We start from the raw sequence: 16,674 nt of genomic DNA, 5'->3' as shown, positions 1-16,674 counted from the left end.
CAGCTTGCCAGCTTCCCTTCTTTCCCCTCCTTCACTGTCTTCCTTTTTAGTTTGTCAACCTAGCTCCCCCAATAACCTCTGACTACCTATTAGACAGTGGCTCCTAATAGCTCCAGCTGAATTTTATTTGGCTTTCAGTAAGGCCAGACAGTCACACGCAACGTATTTTTTTCCTTAAATTTTGCAGGACAAAACATGTATGAATGCTTTGGATTGGGGTAAAATGCAGTTGCTGTTTCAAATGATTCTTTATAGTTTTAGGAATAGCAACTAACAGCATGATCTGAAGGGGGACTTGTTTTAGACCCAGGATTTCAAGGACATTTTCATATATTTAGTTTATGCAAAGGGACTTCAGACTTAGATGGCCTAATGCTGCCTGGTTTAGGTGAAGCAAGATCTATTTTGAAGCTTCACCTACTTTATAACACCAACTGAATGTGAACTCAAGCAGAGATACAAAAAAAAAAAAAAAAAGGCAGTAGGTTAACTCTGGCGGTAAAGAAGCTTTGTTCTTAAACTTTCAATATACTTTTGTGCTGCCTGATTTTTTCTCAGGTCTGGAATGAAAGTTGAGTAAGGAGAGGATAGGAAAGGAGGTGAGACGCTTACTGTGCATCTAGTGAGGCAGTTACTGCAATTAGACTGTCCTTGGCAGCACCTGCACAGATGTGACTGCATCACTTCACAGAAGGAGGAGGATTTTACTGGTATAATTTCCTTATTGCCATCTCTTGGTGGCTAAGATCCTACTACAGATAAGATCTAAGTAGTCAATAAACGTTTTTCATTCACAGTATATTTAAAGCAGTGTCTTATTACTCCATAAGACTCATGTTCCAGTGTTAGCAAGTCCAGATTACATTTTTCAGCTTAATGATGACCTGAAGAGCACAAATGAGTTGCAGTGTGCAAAAGTTTAATTTTGCTCAGAAAAAGAAAAAATGGTGGGGTGTTTTTTTTAATTAGTCAGCTTTTCTTAAGTTAGTTCAGTAAACATTAAAATAGTTGTATGAAAAAATTACAACAATAAGAACAAATCCTCACTTTTTGGAGTCAAAATATTCATTGGCTTCAATGGAATAAAAATTGGAGTGTGGCTAAAATGCTTCTCTGTAAAAAAAAAAAAAAACAAAACCAAAAAAACTGTTCCACTATAATTTCAATTATCAGGACCAAAATATGTTGTATGTTGCAAGTTTCACCTACTAAGAGAAGGAACCCTTATGGAAGATGTTCCTATTTCAAGTATTTGCAATAAATCATAAACATTTCTGGAATGCTTTTCCAGAAAAAGCATTGCCCATTAGGAAGCAAGTTTTTGTTCAGAAAGGAAATTTTCAGCTCTTGCGAAGAGCATTTATAAGCCAATAAGACTGCCTGCAAGTGACATTTAAAAAACATTCATTAAGCTGTCCAGTCACGTGGGATGTCAGTCCAGCACTGTTGAGGAGAAGCAGGGACAATCAAGTCAGCATTGGGTTCCCCAAGCCGCCTTCTAACTCTGGTCCTGCTGCACCTATTCAGCTTTGGGCCTTATTCTGTGCCAGCCTTCCAAAATCAGCACTTTAGCAAAAAAATAAAAGTGAGCTCCAGAAGTATGCGAGCAATGGCACTACACATTTTCCCCAATGTACCTGGAACTTGGGATAGTACTAAATCTGTCCATATGCATATAAAACCATAGTTGCTGACAGAACAGTTCACAGATCTGTAGATTTTTAGAGTGTATCAACAGGTTAATATTTATGTATCAGTGTGGCAAGGTACTAACACTATTATAACAGTAGCTGGGTACCATTTTGTTTTACTTGAGGGAAATTCAATATGAATAAAATAGCAACTTTTCAAACATGACATTTAATCCACGCATGTAAATCATACCATGAGATCTATTATTCATTATTAAAAGGGCACCATATTTTTATTACACTGAAAATGAAACACAAATCCTGTGAAAAATTTAGTGCCTTTTCCTGAAGTTTCAGGACACACTTATCATGCAGTCATCTAGCAGGGGCTGACACTCATTTTAAAATACAGCTACAAAATTAATAAATTTGAACTCTCTTGTTTGGAAAAAAGCATGTTCTATTTCATTGAATGAGGTGGATTTATTTTTTATTTAAAGCTTCCTAAATACTTAAGATGGCAAAGTACTTCGGTAATGTTCACATTTGGAATTAGATATATAACGAATAAAGTTCAAATCTTTGTTGTTATTAGTCATTTCCAGCATTTTCTTCCCTGAAGTGCATTTTGAAAACTACATATATCAGAAACTGATTAACATGACCTAAGGTATTAATTCTAAAATATGATGAAACAAACAGTTTCAAGGACCTTATTTTCTGTATGTCAGCAGCTGTCTAAGGACTGTGATGCTTTTAGTAATTACAAAACAAGGTATCATTAGGAAAAGTAGAGCACAAACTCCCCCCCACCTCCATTTTATTCTTGAGTGAAACGCTGGCACAGATGAAGAGCATTTAGCTCTAGGACACTTTATAGGACATAACACAAGAGTTTGATATACTATGAAAAAAAGATAGGAAGTAATAACGCTTGGCAGTGCCAGAGGACTTTCAAAATGAGAGCCACTTAAATTTTCCCTGGATGCAATTATTTGTAGTTGGGATGATAAGGTGCTACGTGAACCTTTTGGTAAATGCAAGAACTAAGCTTAGACAGGCGCTTGTATTTATTTGAAGACTGCAGGTTTGATGTTTTTTCCACACAGCAGGAACACATACTGCTTCTGTTTTGTTTACCTGACTTTTTCTGGAGTTTTGATCCACGATTGCTATTTGCTAAATGTCTTTTTGCAAAGCTCCTCAAAATGCATGTTTTCAGAGCTGTGCCACATCCCCGTGCCATCCTGGGGACAGACCTCTGAGGCATGCTGCGAGCAGCCCTTGGACGGGGTGTTGTTTCACACCACAGCGCCAAGGGCCCCATGCTGCTCTTGGCTGGTTGCTATTTTCCCCAAATGGCTGTGAGTCTTTCTCCTTGCTGTGGGCCAAGCAAAAGTGTCACAGGGACCTCCTTTGGCCCAGTGCTGTGCACAGATCCTGTTCCAGCTGTGAGCTGCAGACAGGTGGCTTCTCTGGAGACCTTTGCTGCCTTTAGATGGACTTTCCCAACACGGAAAGCTCAATTCCCAGCACTGTGTGAAGACTTGAAGGGATTAAGTCTGATGTGCTGATATTACAAAGCCATTGTATATTAGAATCTATTGTTTCTACTGTATTTAGCATTCTGCAATTGATTTATATATGCAAAAGGTTACTATTTATCCCAGGTTTTGTTTTTGGTAATTAATTGGAGTTAAGCTTCACGGGTTGTCTAGTCAATGTGCTCCAGTGGAGGAGTTCTTGAAAACACTTGCTGGACTGTACCGTGTGTGCTCCTTCAGCTTAGACAAATGTATATTGCCCAAAGAGCTCAGAAACGTGTTCTAGATTATAATGTATCATATCTAACTAGGGTAAGGTACGTGGTCTGCATTGGAAAATCTAGCAGACATATGTTAAAAATCAGGAGTGTCTAGGGACAGGCTTTTATTTTGGACCACTCCGTGGCCTGTTCCCTACCTAATGGGAAATCACATCTGTAAGAAAGCTTCATATGAGCCATTGAATGCAATAGTTGTACAGAAGTCATATATTATTTGGGGCGGAGCAGCGGGAAGGCAGAATGCAGCAGCCCCTGCCTGTATCCTTAGCTCCAAATAAACTCCAAACAACAGAGGACATTGAGAGCAAAGTAAATGCCTGCCCCCAGTGAAAAATGCTGTGAGTGGAAAAATGAAGCAATTCCATGACTCACCAGAGCTGACAGCCTGGAACTGTGAAAAGGGATTTATGCTGTGTTTTGGTCCATATCTACAAGTCATGGGAGCCAGAAAAAACATCCTCAGAAGACACTTTTTTTTTTTTTTTTCTTCCCTAAAATATCTGGTTTTGAAGCATTTCATGTTTTAAATAGTTATCTGGGAACGCAGGATGAGCAGGTTAGTTGCAAAGCTGTACTACAGAAATAGGAAGAGCACTTTATGCCACAAAAATCAAAAAAAGTGATCCCATTTAAACATGTAATTTTTAAGCAAAGTACACAAGGAAAAGGTGGGTGTTTGTGTTTTTTTTGTTTGGTGTTTTGTTTTTTTTTTTTATCAGGAGTCAGTCTTCCCGTGTCTGTGCTCCAGGGGTGTTAGTTGAGCCCCTAGAAAGAGGACAGAGGCTAATGAGGTCTGGACCATCTGGAAAATACTGCAGTAGTGTGAACTCCACATTGGCACAGCTTCCCTGGTGAAGGGAGCATTGCTGTGTCCCAGGCTGTGCCAAAGCTGAAGGAGGAATGAGATGCTGTGCTATGCGAGGCCTGATGGGGAATCCAGAACAGCATCATGAAAGAGATATAAGGTGGAGCAAAAAGGAGAGGAAAGCTTCCTGCACCAGAGCCCAAGGCAGGCAGAGCGGCACTGCCGTGTGACTCAGCCCTGTGTGCCGAACGAGCCTTGTCTTCATGAGACTCCTTGGCTCCAAGTGGTTTCTGAGCAAAGTACATGTCCTCTTGACACAAAAGAAATAAACTCTGCTGTTTCATGTTGGTGGCCTATGTTATCCCAGGAAACTTATGCTCTGACCTTGCTAGAATCAATCTCAGGAGTAAATGAGATGGGAGTGGCAGGAGAAGAAACCGGGGGTCCTGCCTTCCTCTTACAGAGACAGACCTCTTTCTCCCTCGAAGAAACTGGGGTTCCTGCCTTCCTCTTACACAGACAGATTTCTCCCCTCACTAGATGAGGTCAGAATCCACCCAAGCCAGCAGTATATCACTAGAAATGCTCGAGGAGGCTAGCTCTGTCTGTACCATACATTACTACTCCCTGCTGGTCAAAGAACAGAAAAGAATTAGGAGCAGATGTGTCAGGACAATTAGCAACAGATGCAGAGGCTAAAGCTCACAGAATGCAAACATTATTCCCCTGTATTTGGGAAGATAAAAGGCCAGATTCTGGTCCTCTGGTGTAAGGTAGTCATGCTGCATGTGATGCTGCTGGAGTTAACTATGCCCTGAGTTATCTCTCCAGGAGGAAAGGGAGGCGGCAAGGAACCATCCCTGCTCTGGTGGTATGGGAGAGGGCAGGAGGTGTTTCCATGGAGGCACTCAGTGTGCCTCTGTAAAGGCACTGGGGTGCTTTTGCACAGCATGTCAGGAGAAATCCTGCTTGCTGCCACCTCTGCAGGACTGAGAACAGTGAATAAATTGCCTGCTTACAGCTACTGCTGTCCTGTGCTCTGTGCGGCTCATCCATGACCCTAGTTCACATGCTGTGCTGCAGCCACTTCTGGTCCATACTCCCCTATAATCAGGGAGGTTGGGATACTGGGTCACAGGAGATATGGTGATACTGCACAAAGGTTTAAGGAGATCCACAAGCTGCAGGGAGAGGAGTCAGGGTGTTGTTTGACCTATGGCAGGTTTGAAAGGTCAGTTCTCTTTTTCAGAAAATAGGAAAAAAAAAAAAGGGGGGGGCCTGAAATGAATGATAGTGCACTGCATGGTCCTCCTTTGATTTGTGTGTTGTTTTTTATTCAGATACCTGTTCAAAGACAGGCAGCGATGGAAAGATGGGGAAGTAAGTTTCCAGCTGCTCCAGGACATTCTGATGATAGATAGGACTTTTGGAAAACCCTAATAACACGATATTTTATTTTCACCTCAGTCGGTGTTTCTATTCTCTCCCCTCTGGCCTTTTATAAATTTCAAAGTTGCACAAACACTTCCCAAGAATGCCCTTCCCTCCACCTGTATGGGGGCCTTGCACATAAACAGGGAGGGCTTGAAATCTGGGTGTGAAAGCTCCACCTTATTTTGGCAATAACAGCCTCGTCTTCAGCACTATTCATTTTACAGTGAAGTAATTTTTTATTTGTTAATGAAATAGTTTGATGGGAGCTGCTTCCTATTTAAATTTCTACCCATGTTTTACACCAATGAGGTTCATTTGTTGCAGTTTTTATCATCAGAAATGACGAGCCGTTGATTTATGTGGTGTTTTGCAAGATTCTTCTATATAAGTAAACATTGAACTGTCTTTGCGTATTCAAATTCACTTTAATCCATTTGAGTTGTATGTGATTAGTGGTCAAATTTTTGTGTTACATGAATTAAGTAATGTAATTTGTCCTTTTTCTTCTAAATTGAAAGTATTTGAAGGTGCAGAGGAAGCAAAGCTCTATTTCTTCTCTGTCAAGGTTAAAGCCCAAGAGTAAGACAGACAAAAACCCCAATATCCTCACAGTGGATCTGTTTATTGAAATATTCAAATAGAATTCATTCTCTCTCTAGAGTAAATGATTTCTTTGCTGAAATTATGGTGGCATATGGAGAAGTAAGATGTATTATAATAAAACTGATATAAAACAGTTGAATTCAGAAATAGTGGCAAGAGATAATTTTAGTTCACTATGATTTAATTCAATTAAATGCGACACTGTTAACTGCAGACTAAGAAGAATTACTTGTGCCTGTGCAGACACACACAAGCATTATTTATTCTCTGCTGCATCTCTCTCTGCAGAAGAGATTGCACCAGGAGAAAGTGGGTGCTGGATGCTTTCATAGCACTGTAAAAGGCTATATCCCTCACAGACCTCAATGGAAATTTTACCTGGCCAAGTAGAAACAGCGAGCTATGGTGTTAGAGAGTAGACCCATTAAAATCCAGGAAGCTGTATTTACGTAGTATGCTCTCTTTGGACATCAAGAGTGTTGGTGCAGGCTTATGGACTAACTTATCAAATAGTGCCTCAAAGGAGGTTGCCGCCAGCAGGGAAAATATAACTGCGGATTTTTTTTTTTTTTGTCAGAGACAAAACAGTCCATCAAAATGAACAGGTTCATTTGAGCTGCCTGTGCCTTGTCCATCCCAGGCCCTGCCCTGAGTGTCCTATGAGAGAGAGCAGTTACTGGTTCTCCTCCTCCTTTAAACACCTGAGCTGCTCCCTGCCCTGTTATCTGAACATGACAGCCCAAACCCACAGATGCATGCAGGCACTCAAGGACTCTGGATTTCAGTTGGAGCTACATGCCTAAATGCTTTTGTCCATCTATGCCTAGGGGTTGTACTGGCCATGCCCCAAATCCCTGCTCTCAGGCTTGCCATCTAGGAGGAGGCTAATGAAAGGCAGGTGGCACAACAGCAAGCTCCCTCCCAGAGCTATCTGATGCTGCGGCTGTGGGAGAGCAGGCTGTGATGGAAATGCACATTCACTGTGGCAATGGGAATAGGTTTAGTATGGGAGTCTTGGGGGGACCTACCTCCTTTCTGAAACTTTCCTGCTTCAGCCTGGCTGTCCTTTCCTAAACAGCAGTTCCCCTGTATAAGTCATGCTGCTGGTGGGCATCAGGATGGGAATGAAAGCCCATGGGTGCCAGCATGAAAGCTTGGCACACCAGCATAAAGTAACAGTCAGACACTTGGCTGTCTATTTTGTATGTACTCAGCAGAAAGAAGTTTCTTACTTGGTAAGTATGTTTTAATTGGTCACGTATGCTGAGATGTGTGGCATTGTCCTACCTGGGTCAGACAACCAGTGTTCATGCGTGAGGACTCCCAGAATGAATCTTACAGCCTCAGGCTTTGTAGCACACAGGTGTGTGACAAAATCCTTATTCTTCTTATTATATGTTTTGTCATGATGTGTTTGGATCATGGCATGGCTTGAACATCCAGCTTCTGCAACTGTAAGCAAATGGATGCTTCCAGTCCCCAAGAGTGAGTTTGCAATCTAGGTCCAGGACAGGAGTTTACAGAAAATGAAGAATAACTGTGAGTAGGAAACAAAGAAATGAATTTTTAATAGTCACAATTATCCTTACATCAACTGCTTGACCACTGTCTGTTTGTAGGCAGGCTGGCAGAAGAGAGTGTATTGTTGAGTTATCCTAAAGAAAAGAGTAAGTTCGGGAAACAAGGGAGAAACTGAAAGGGATGTGATACAGCAGTGATTTCAGCTGCTTATGCTTTGGAACTGTTCAATAATGCAGGTAATTGTCTTTGATCATAGCCTTGTAACCACCACCTTTAATTTGTAGCACAGAGGTTACTATCTAGCACCCAGCTAGCCAAATGAAATGTATGGCTTGATTAAGGATCTCTTTTGTCAGTAATTTGTGCCTAATGTTTTTAGCTTTCCCACGGGCTGTTATAGAAAATGGTAAATCTGGTTTAAATGAAACCTGATACTGTTAATGGTTTAATAGCAGCTGCCACAGGGTTATGGCATTTTTCAACAGATGCTTCTGTTTCATTTTAAGCCTACACTAAGTCTTAGAATATATTTACATAATTAATATAAAGTACACCTACATAATAATGACAATATTTATAGTTTTAAAAGATTTCCTTAAATGGCTTCCCCTCTCCTGCTCTTATCTAATGACAATATATAACTTGAAACATGAAGGTGTATTATTAAAATAATAATTTATAATCACCTCTTCCAAAAAATTATAGAATGCAGTACAACAATGAATATGTATCATCTCCTAACATAGCAGTTATTGGTATGGGTAAATCCCTTAGCTGCTTCAGAAGAAGAGAGAGAAAAAGCTTGGCTGTTATCTGAGTTGTGCTTATTATCTTGCCTACTGTTCAATTGGGAGTATAAAATAGTCATGCTTGTATTTAAAAATATCAATCAAGAAAGAGCTGTGTTGAGCTTATGTGCAGCAATATGAGAGTCAATAAAGATTGTGGCTAGTTATCTAGCTGCAGAATCTTGTCTGATTGAAGAAATCCCTGCTAATTTAAGACGACTGTCATTTTAGCCTTTTAATAGTGGATGATCAGCTTGGATGGATGTCTTCTACTTAGAGGTCTTACTCTGGGTTTCAAAAAGTACTGAGGGTATATCCTAGAGGACACTCAGAGTCAGATACCCTTGAATATTGTGTCCTTCTACAAGTGCATGCCAGTTCACAGGGAGGAGAGAAGGAGAAAAGGCTCCTCTTTCTCTACCTTGGCTGGAAGGCAAGGTAAGGTTGAGCAGGAGTCTCTGCAAGGTGAATGTACGAAGGTATATGCTGCTGTGAACTTTGAGGACTGAAATGGGAACAATAAAAGGTGGAAAACATTCCAATAACAGAACAATGTCTTTATTAGAGAATCATTCAAGATAGTTTATTTAAAAGATTAGGCAGTCCTAGTTCTCTGTAATCCAGGAGAATGTGTAGTAGCAGTGGCGAAGTAGATGTTTTGTGGTATGAGAGGTGTAGCTGGCCTATTTGCTCCCCTTGTCCCCAGGTGACTACCCTTCAGAACCCTTAGCCAGGGTAATGATGATGGTAATCACCTTCCATGTTCCACTGTTTCTGTGGCTTTTGTATTCACCCTTTTGAATATATTCAACAGGACCTGTGTCAACCCACATTAATTAAAGAAAACAGTTAAAATTGTGGCATAGGACCAGATTTCATTTTTTTTGTCCTGCTTCCTTCTCTACTCTCTTTTCCATGGCCTTGCATTGCTTCACAGAGCAAATCTTACAGGGGGATTTACATAAATTCATTACTTCAGGGTGTTTCTTTGCCCCCGATTTTCAAGTTTTGCCATGGGAACACAATTGCTCCAGGGCCCTACAGCATTGGTAACCCCCTTCCACAGCTCCAAGCTGCTCAGAAGAATATCTCTAGAAAAGTGTAAACAGTATTTGCCAGTCATTGGTATGTTGAAATTTTACTACCTCAGAATCATTTTGACCCTACCCTGAGGTTCACATACTTTGCAAGAAGAGTTTCCTTGCTTTAATTTGAAGAAGGAAGGCTATTGTGTACTAATATCATTCCCAGAACTGGGTGGAGAAGAGTTCATAGCTCAGTAAGGAGCAAGCCTGCAAGTATTCTTACTGGGTATTTGGATGAACTCTCCAAAATTACTGCAAGAAGAATCCAGTGGTGAATCTCAGTAAGCCCTTGCAGGGACACCTCAGATTCCTGAGTTAGTTTGTTACTCTGTCTTAAAGTTTTCTAGTGGCAATGTTTTTCCACCACTGATAAATAAAGACAGAAAATGAACACTTTCAGAAAGCCAAAGTAAAATAAGAAATCACAAAATTAACATGGAAAAAAGCACAGCATTTTCTGTCGGAGTGGAAAATTGTTCAAATGCATGATTTGGTGGAAAAAGAAGAGTTGTTAATTGTTTTAGCATGCAAAATTGGTTTAAAGGTATGAATTTTGTAGAGCTTAATATGATAAAATAAAGCTAGTTCCCTTGTGATGTTTTTATAACTAATGAATCTTTTTTTCTTCCTTTGGTAGATTCTGCCACCTAGAATAGCTGTGAAGCCAGGCATGGTCCTCCTCTTCGAACTCTTCCTTCTTCGTGGGACCCATTCTTGGATCGATCGAGAAGTGGGATGGGGAGCTTTTCCCTTGTGTGACAACAATTTTAACGCTTTGGAAGGAAAATTTAAATGTCCCTTTCTCAGAGGCCATTATGACTCAAGAGTTGACCGATTCAAAAAAATAGAAAATTTTATTTCTCAAGACTTGGATCATTGGTTATGCAATCTCTACTTTCAGGTTTGTATTTAAAAAAATTAGACCTGTGGGTTTAGTCACCGTTCCTCAGAACAGATTTCAGTCTTTTTCTGTCAGCCTTAAAATCAACGTCATCTCTCCAAAAAGCGGATTATCAACCTACCCAGTGGACTTATAAAGAAAATGAAAATCACATGCATCTCCAACTTTTACGTGAAAATGGTGGATTTTTTACAGCTGAATTTTAGGATTATTTCAAATATCAGAATATTGTTTGGGGTGCTGTGTAATTGGATCCAAAAATTGGATCAAAAGTTGAAATGCTGAGTTTGAGCCTGCCACCGGTACACATTAATTTTCTCCACAGTTTTAGTGAATCTCAGAGGTACTTTCACATAGCTGCAAAATAAAATAATCTTGTTTATGATATTGTTGCATTTGTATGTCTGGGATCCCCAGCTAGTGAGCAAGGCTCTGGTGTGGTAGGAACCTTACTTTTGAATAGTTTTTGGACGTAATTCAGATGCAACATTTTTTGTATGTCTGGTGAAAATGGACCTGAATTAAGGACTCTTCTTCAGTGGAAGTTTTGTTTCTGGACTTGCAAATTAGGGGTGTTGTTGTACCTGAGGTACATTCCCTCAGGATCTTAACAAGACCTCAAACTTACACCTCTTTGATAGTCATGTCTGGCTCAGGAAAAAACACTTATCAAAAGAGATGTATTCTGAAAGCTTCTTAATTTTAACCTGTGAGTTTACTTAATAGAAAGTATAGTTATTAATTTTCTTGTAGTGATAGTTTTCAGGCAATTTTCTTTTTTTGGGTCTACCGAGAATAAAAGGAAGTGAAAATAACTTCAGAATCATGTAGAGATATAAGAATTTATATCAAAAATACACTTAAGATGTGCTACGAAAGAGAATGTCAGAAACAACATTAGTAGAGCTATGGTAAAAAAGATAACAGAAGAGATAAAATTGGTTGAAATGGGGCAGGGGAGAGACCCCAAAGGTGCAAAAGGAGTCTTTCATCTCAGTGTGTAAGCTGGGGTGATTTAATGATCCAGGGAATCAGCCTTTTCCCAGATGATTCTGAATTTGGATTGTGAGTCACCCCTATTTACTGGGATGTCAGCTTTAGTCTGTAAGCATGGGGAAGGTATACATGGGAAACGGATACCAGAGAAAACTGTAGTAAATGGAGTACAGAGAAACAAGAACTTCCTAAAATCCTTGTAGCAGCATCTTTGACTTCCAGGGTTCACAAAATAGTGTACAAACAAGTATGTTCTGGTTTTGTGGAATACTGAACTGCTTATGTTAATTTTTTTTCTCAATAGATAATTAAACTACCACAGGATTCAGATAAGCAAAATAAGCGTGATGTGCACCATTATCTCCCACCTGAACTTCTCATGTGTTCAAGTGTTGCCGAGAAGAATGGTGTCTCACAGAAAGTTGAACAGTCTGGACCTCAAGGTGATGGAGTCAACCTTTCATGGTTATATTCAGGCTTTCACTGGAGCAACCCATAGTTTCATTTCAGTGTTGGCTAGTCATTATTGTTCTTGTTAAGTTAGATTTTCCTCATTCAGTTATTGGTCCAACATGTGTTATAGCAGGAATACTGTGATTCTTTTTATTAATATTGCTTAATTTTTGTTTTCAGTTTTGAATAATTTAAGCCAGCTCATTGCTGAGGATGAAACTTGCCATGCTGGCTTCTTTCTGAGGCTGAATAATGCTTGGAAAGTCGCAGCAATAACAGTACAGCTGCTTACAACACCAAGCTTGCAGGAAGAAATAAAAAAGAGAAGATACCTTTTTTGTCTAATTATTTCTGGAAGAACTCTAGCACCTCCCTGGGCTAGAACAGGGACTTCAAATTTGGCAGGGAGATAGTTGTGGCATCAGAGGCATGCTTAATGCTGCTCCTATGAAATCCCATTAAGATTCAATCAAGTGGCAACCCATAAGAAAGAGAAATGATCATTTGCTTATGTGCAGGAGACCTCCCTAGAAGATCTCTTTAAAAATCTCTGAATATTACTTTTAGACTGAGCATCCTCCCTGGCCTCCTTGGGTCTCCTGATGTAGCTACATTGAAGACATAATTGACCATATTGCAATGGACTTAGAAATCACTCCTCTTCTGTCAAAAATCCATGAATGAGAAGAATGGCAGGGTACCGCCATTGCTTTTTCTTTTCAGCATGTGGAATCTGCCTGCCATGGACAAAAAGAATTCATTTTTGGTATATATATTCCTATATTCCCTCTTGTTTAATGAACAGAAGAATGCAGCCAACCCACTGGTTGTAGTGTCTGTGTGAATATTATGTGCAGATCTGAAACCGAGATTTAGTTCTCCAGGACACAGGTTCCTCAGGCATCTGAGAACAGCACAGCGATGCACTGTAGAAGACACAGGAGGAGAAAGAGGAGGACATTAGAAGGAAAGAGAGGAGATAAGCAATAAGCATTTAGCATGGCGAATGGGCAGCTCAGGTTGGAAGTATAGCATGAAAAGAGGCCAGTAGAAGTATTTTTCAGACAGTGGGTGGTGGTTTAAGAGATAAAGAAAACGAGGCTTGCCCTGTGACACTTTTAGGCTAAGCAGCAACTGCACCGTGATCAAAAGGTTTCTACATAACCGCCCTGATACCAGAAGTGCTAAAAGCGTAAACATAGAGTGTACTGAGGAGTAAGGTCCTTCTTGTTGCCATATATTTTCTACATATCTGCTAAGGTGCTTCTAGACGCAGCACAAAACCATGAATAGCAGATCCAAAAGGTGGAGTTGCAGCCAATTTTTCTCAACAGTGAAGAGTTATGGACAAGCTCTTAATAAATCAAACTTGTTCTTACTGTTTTTTTGGTTCTACCATCAGTCTTCGTATGCACACAGACACACACATACACATAGAGGCTGCAACTAAATAGGTCACACTTCTGGAAACAAACAGAAAAACATGTGATACTCAGTTTGAGAAGTTCAGAAAGATGTATTTATAAGAACTGAGAAAGAGCATTAATGTATGTCCTGTTTTACATGCAGACCTCTGAAATATGCTGATAATCTGATCATGGAAGATCTGCAATTTCCATGCCAAAAAGATTTGCACTAACAAAATTTCTAAAAGTAATTTTTGATATTGTTTATATTTATTTATTTTTCTTGGAGCCTTCTTTAAAGATATTATTAGCTGCTAATATCCCCCATGGGTTTGTTTTTTAATGTATCTATGCAGTGCTACAGTATGCTATTTCTGCTGGTGATATGTTGCTAAGAGATTTAATAATGGGTAAACAAACACAACATGTGGTAATCCATTTCAAATTAAAAGTTTATTAAACGCTAGCTTGATGACTTTCTGGCTATTTACAATTAAAGGAGTGAACCTTAGGGAACTGGAGATCACGTGGTGAAAATCACGACTTCACCATTTCCAACAGAAAAATGTGTTTATGATCTGTGGCAAGCTGTTGCACATTGATATGCTCTATAAAGACTATATTATATCTGTTAAACCACCAAAAGCAGGGGGAAGAAAAGCTCTGTTAAAGTGACATTAAGGTTGAGACACAAACCAGAGAAAGCAAGAACAGTCTAAATGAAGACTGGTGCTCTGTAACTCGCTCCACTGCAGTAGTCTAAATAGTGAGTGATCTTACATATCGATACCATATGTGGTGCTGCAACGTATAAGCAGAATGGAGCAGGTCAGGAGATGGTGTTTTAACGTTCACTTTAAATTTGTCCTTGTTTCAGAAGTTTAAGACAGAACCTTCATATTAGTTCCATTAATTCCAGGCTACATTATTCTTTTAAACCACTGCTCTGTGTTGGGCTAGGTATGGCTCTTTGCTGCTGCACAGGATCTTTCTTCCAGAGTATAATGCAGGGGAATGCAACCTAATACCTCCTGTTCTACCTCCTTTGTAGGTGACAAATGCACATTATCAGATCCAGTGTGTCTTTTATTCCAAACTGTATCTTTGAAGTGGTATTCCATGAGAGGTTCATGGAAGAAGACAGCTTCTGCTTTCACAAACACCATCCTTTGCTTTTTCGAAGAAAAGCCTTTGTTGTTGATCTGTTGCCCCATTAAGTGATCAACAGTCCTTGTCAATAAATAAATGACAGTTTCTCTGTGGAGTTCATTGTAGTGTGGAGGGTGGTAACAACTCTAATAGAAATAGCATAGGTAGGAAAATTTGTAGCTACCAAAAATGTTGCCTCAATATGCTTGGATCTATGTAACCCGGTCTTCTAAACGCATGAAAACTTCAGAAATGTGACTCTTCGTATAAAACACTAGATATAAAAATTCTTCAAGAGAGCACTCTTTCTCACTGTGAAATTCACAGCAAGATCCCTTTTGACTTCAGTGTCCATAGAAGACACATGTGCAAAATGTCAGTGTGACTCAGTCTTTTGAAAGTGGCAGCTCTTTCATCCTCAAAAACGTAGCTGGACAGCACTTGTATTTTTAAGTCAGGCTCATTTGGGAAGTGTCACTCTGCACTTGTTGGGAACATTCTTCCAAATGCTTGCTCTTCTGTCTGTGCCGCTCCTCTGACCTGAATGCAAACACCTATTTTTGCCCGTCAGAAATGGTGATCAAATAAAATAAGCAAGTAGAAAACCAGGGATGTTTTTATTCTCTGTAGTTTGTAGAACCAAAAGAAAACCTTTTTCATTCTAGTGACTCACTCATACCTCTCTAATATTGGCCAGTTTGGAGTTCTGAAGTTATGGTCAGCACTGTTCTAGCATATAATGGTATGCACTCAAGACCTAAAAAGGATGCTTACAAGGGAGAAGGTGAAAGAGTGGCTGAGGAGGATTAAGACACTGAAACAGTAATATTTTTAGTGCAAAGCTGTGTTCAGTTTTTAGTCAAATTACAGCAGAAGTCACTACCTCTACCTAAATATTCATGGCCAATGGTACATCTTTTTAAGCAGAAGTTAGCCCAAGCACTACTGTGTGAAATCAAGAGGAGAGGTGTTACCGGCCAAGATTTTCAGGGAAAGTGTTCAAAGGTAGCCAGGCTACTTTGGTCCTAGCAGCAGGATGATCTTGCTATAGTGGAGCTGTGACACAGGCTACATTAGCCTGTGTACAGGGTTGTATTAGCATGACTACGCTGCTCCCAGTATCTGGGCTAGCAGAGGTGTTTGTTTTCCCTGCTTTGCCAGGCAGATTTGGCATGTGCAGAGACTCCCACTACCTCAGCTATCTTTGGACTAAACACCTACATGCAGGTTTTTCTATGTGTCTGTAACATTTTCTTTCCAGAAAGTCTGCTTGTCCTTCATTCCCCTGTGCACTGCTATACTTTGGGAGCGTAAAAAAATAATACTTAGCTGTTTGAGTATGGTTTTAGAGGACACTTATTTTCTTCCAATGAACAAATAGCTCATTTTTTTCCAGAACTTGATTTTTACCTCCCCTACAAGGTCTGCTGTCTAACAGCAGCACATGTGGCTCACATGCCCCATGTATCAACCAGAAGAAAAGTTAAAGCAGCTGAATTTTTTTCAGTTCCCAAACTATGAGCTTATAACGGAAATAAATATCATACAGGATCATTTTCAGGTATACGATTTATCTGGTTACTGTACGATTTAGAGCATTTTTTGGTCTCTTTGCCTTCCTGGCTGTAAAAAATAAGATAGGTCTGTACCATTTGGTGTTGGCAGTCCTTGAAACTTGCCGGAGTTGTAAAGCTTTAAACAGTTGCGCAGGTCTTTAATTGTAAATTAGTTTTGACAAGACTGCTAGGCAAAGGCCTGGCCCATCCCGTCGTGATGCTAGCCGACAACCCCTTACTGCTCCTGGAGCAAGAAAACATGTGGAAGGAATTGTTCTTTTACATTTCACAGCTTGTCATTTCCTCTGCAGGGCAACCTCTGACCTCCCCAAAAGATCCTGACACCCATAAGGGAAGTATTCCCACTGTTGTAAAGGAAGTGGAAAAGCAGTTTAATGCGGCGAAAGGAGGAGAAGCGTGTGTGTCAGAAGAAGCTGGGAGGAAAAGAGAAGAGCTTAAAGTGCTTCCAGCAGGTTAGGACTTTTATTGCGTTATTTAATTTACTGAAAGTTTGCAAATAG

General features: G+C 40.0%; 1 protein-coding gene across 1 annotated transcript in view; it reads left to right on the top strand.

Annotated features, from left to right (window-relative positions):
- Window positions 1-16,674, top strand: part of LOC104042549 (uncharacterized) — a 164,952-nt gene that overhangs the window by 11,116 nt on the left and 137,162 nt on the right. Inside the window, exons 5-7 of the mRNA XM_064441793.1 lie at window positions 10,330-10,593; window positions 11,894-12,032; window positions 16,465-16,626. Coding sequence (XP_064297863.1) covers window positions 10,330-10,593; window positions 11,894-12,032; window positions 16,465-16,626 — 565 coding nt within the window. The remainder of the gene's footprint in view (window positions 1-10,329; window positions 10,594-11,893; window positions 12,033-16,464; window positions 16,627-16,674) is intronic.

The sequence above is a fragment of the Phalacrocorax carbo genome, chromosome 2 (genome assembly GCF_963921805.1).
Source record: "Phalacrocorax carbo chromosome 2, bPhaCar2.1, whole genome shotgun sequence".
NCBI classification, from domain to species: domain Eukaryota; kingdom Metazoa; phylum Chordata; class Aves; order Suliformes; family Phalacrocoracidae; genus Phalacrocorax; species Phalacrocorax carbo.
This window is presented reverse-complemented; position numbering and strand designations above follow the sequence as displayed.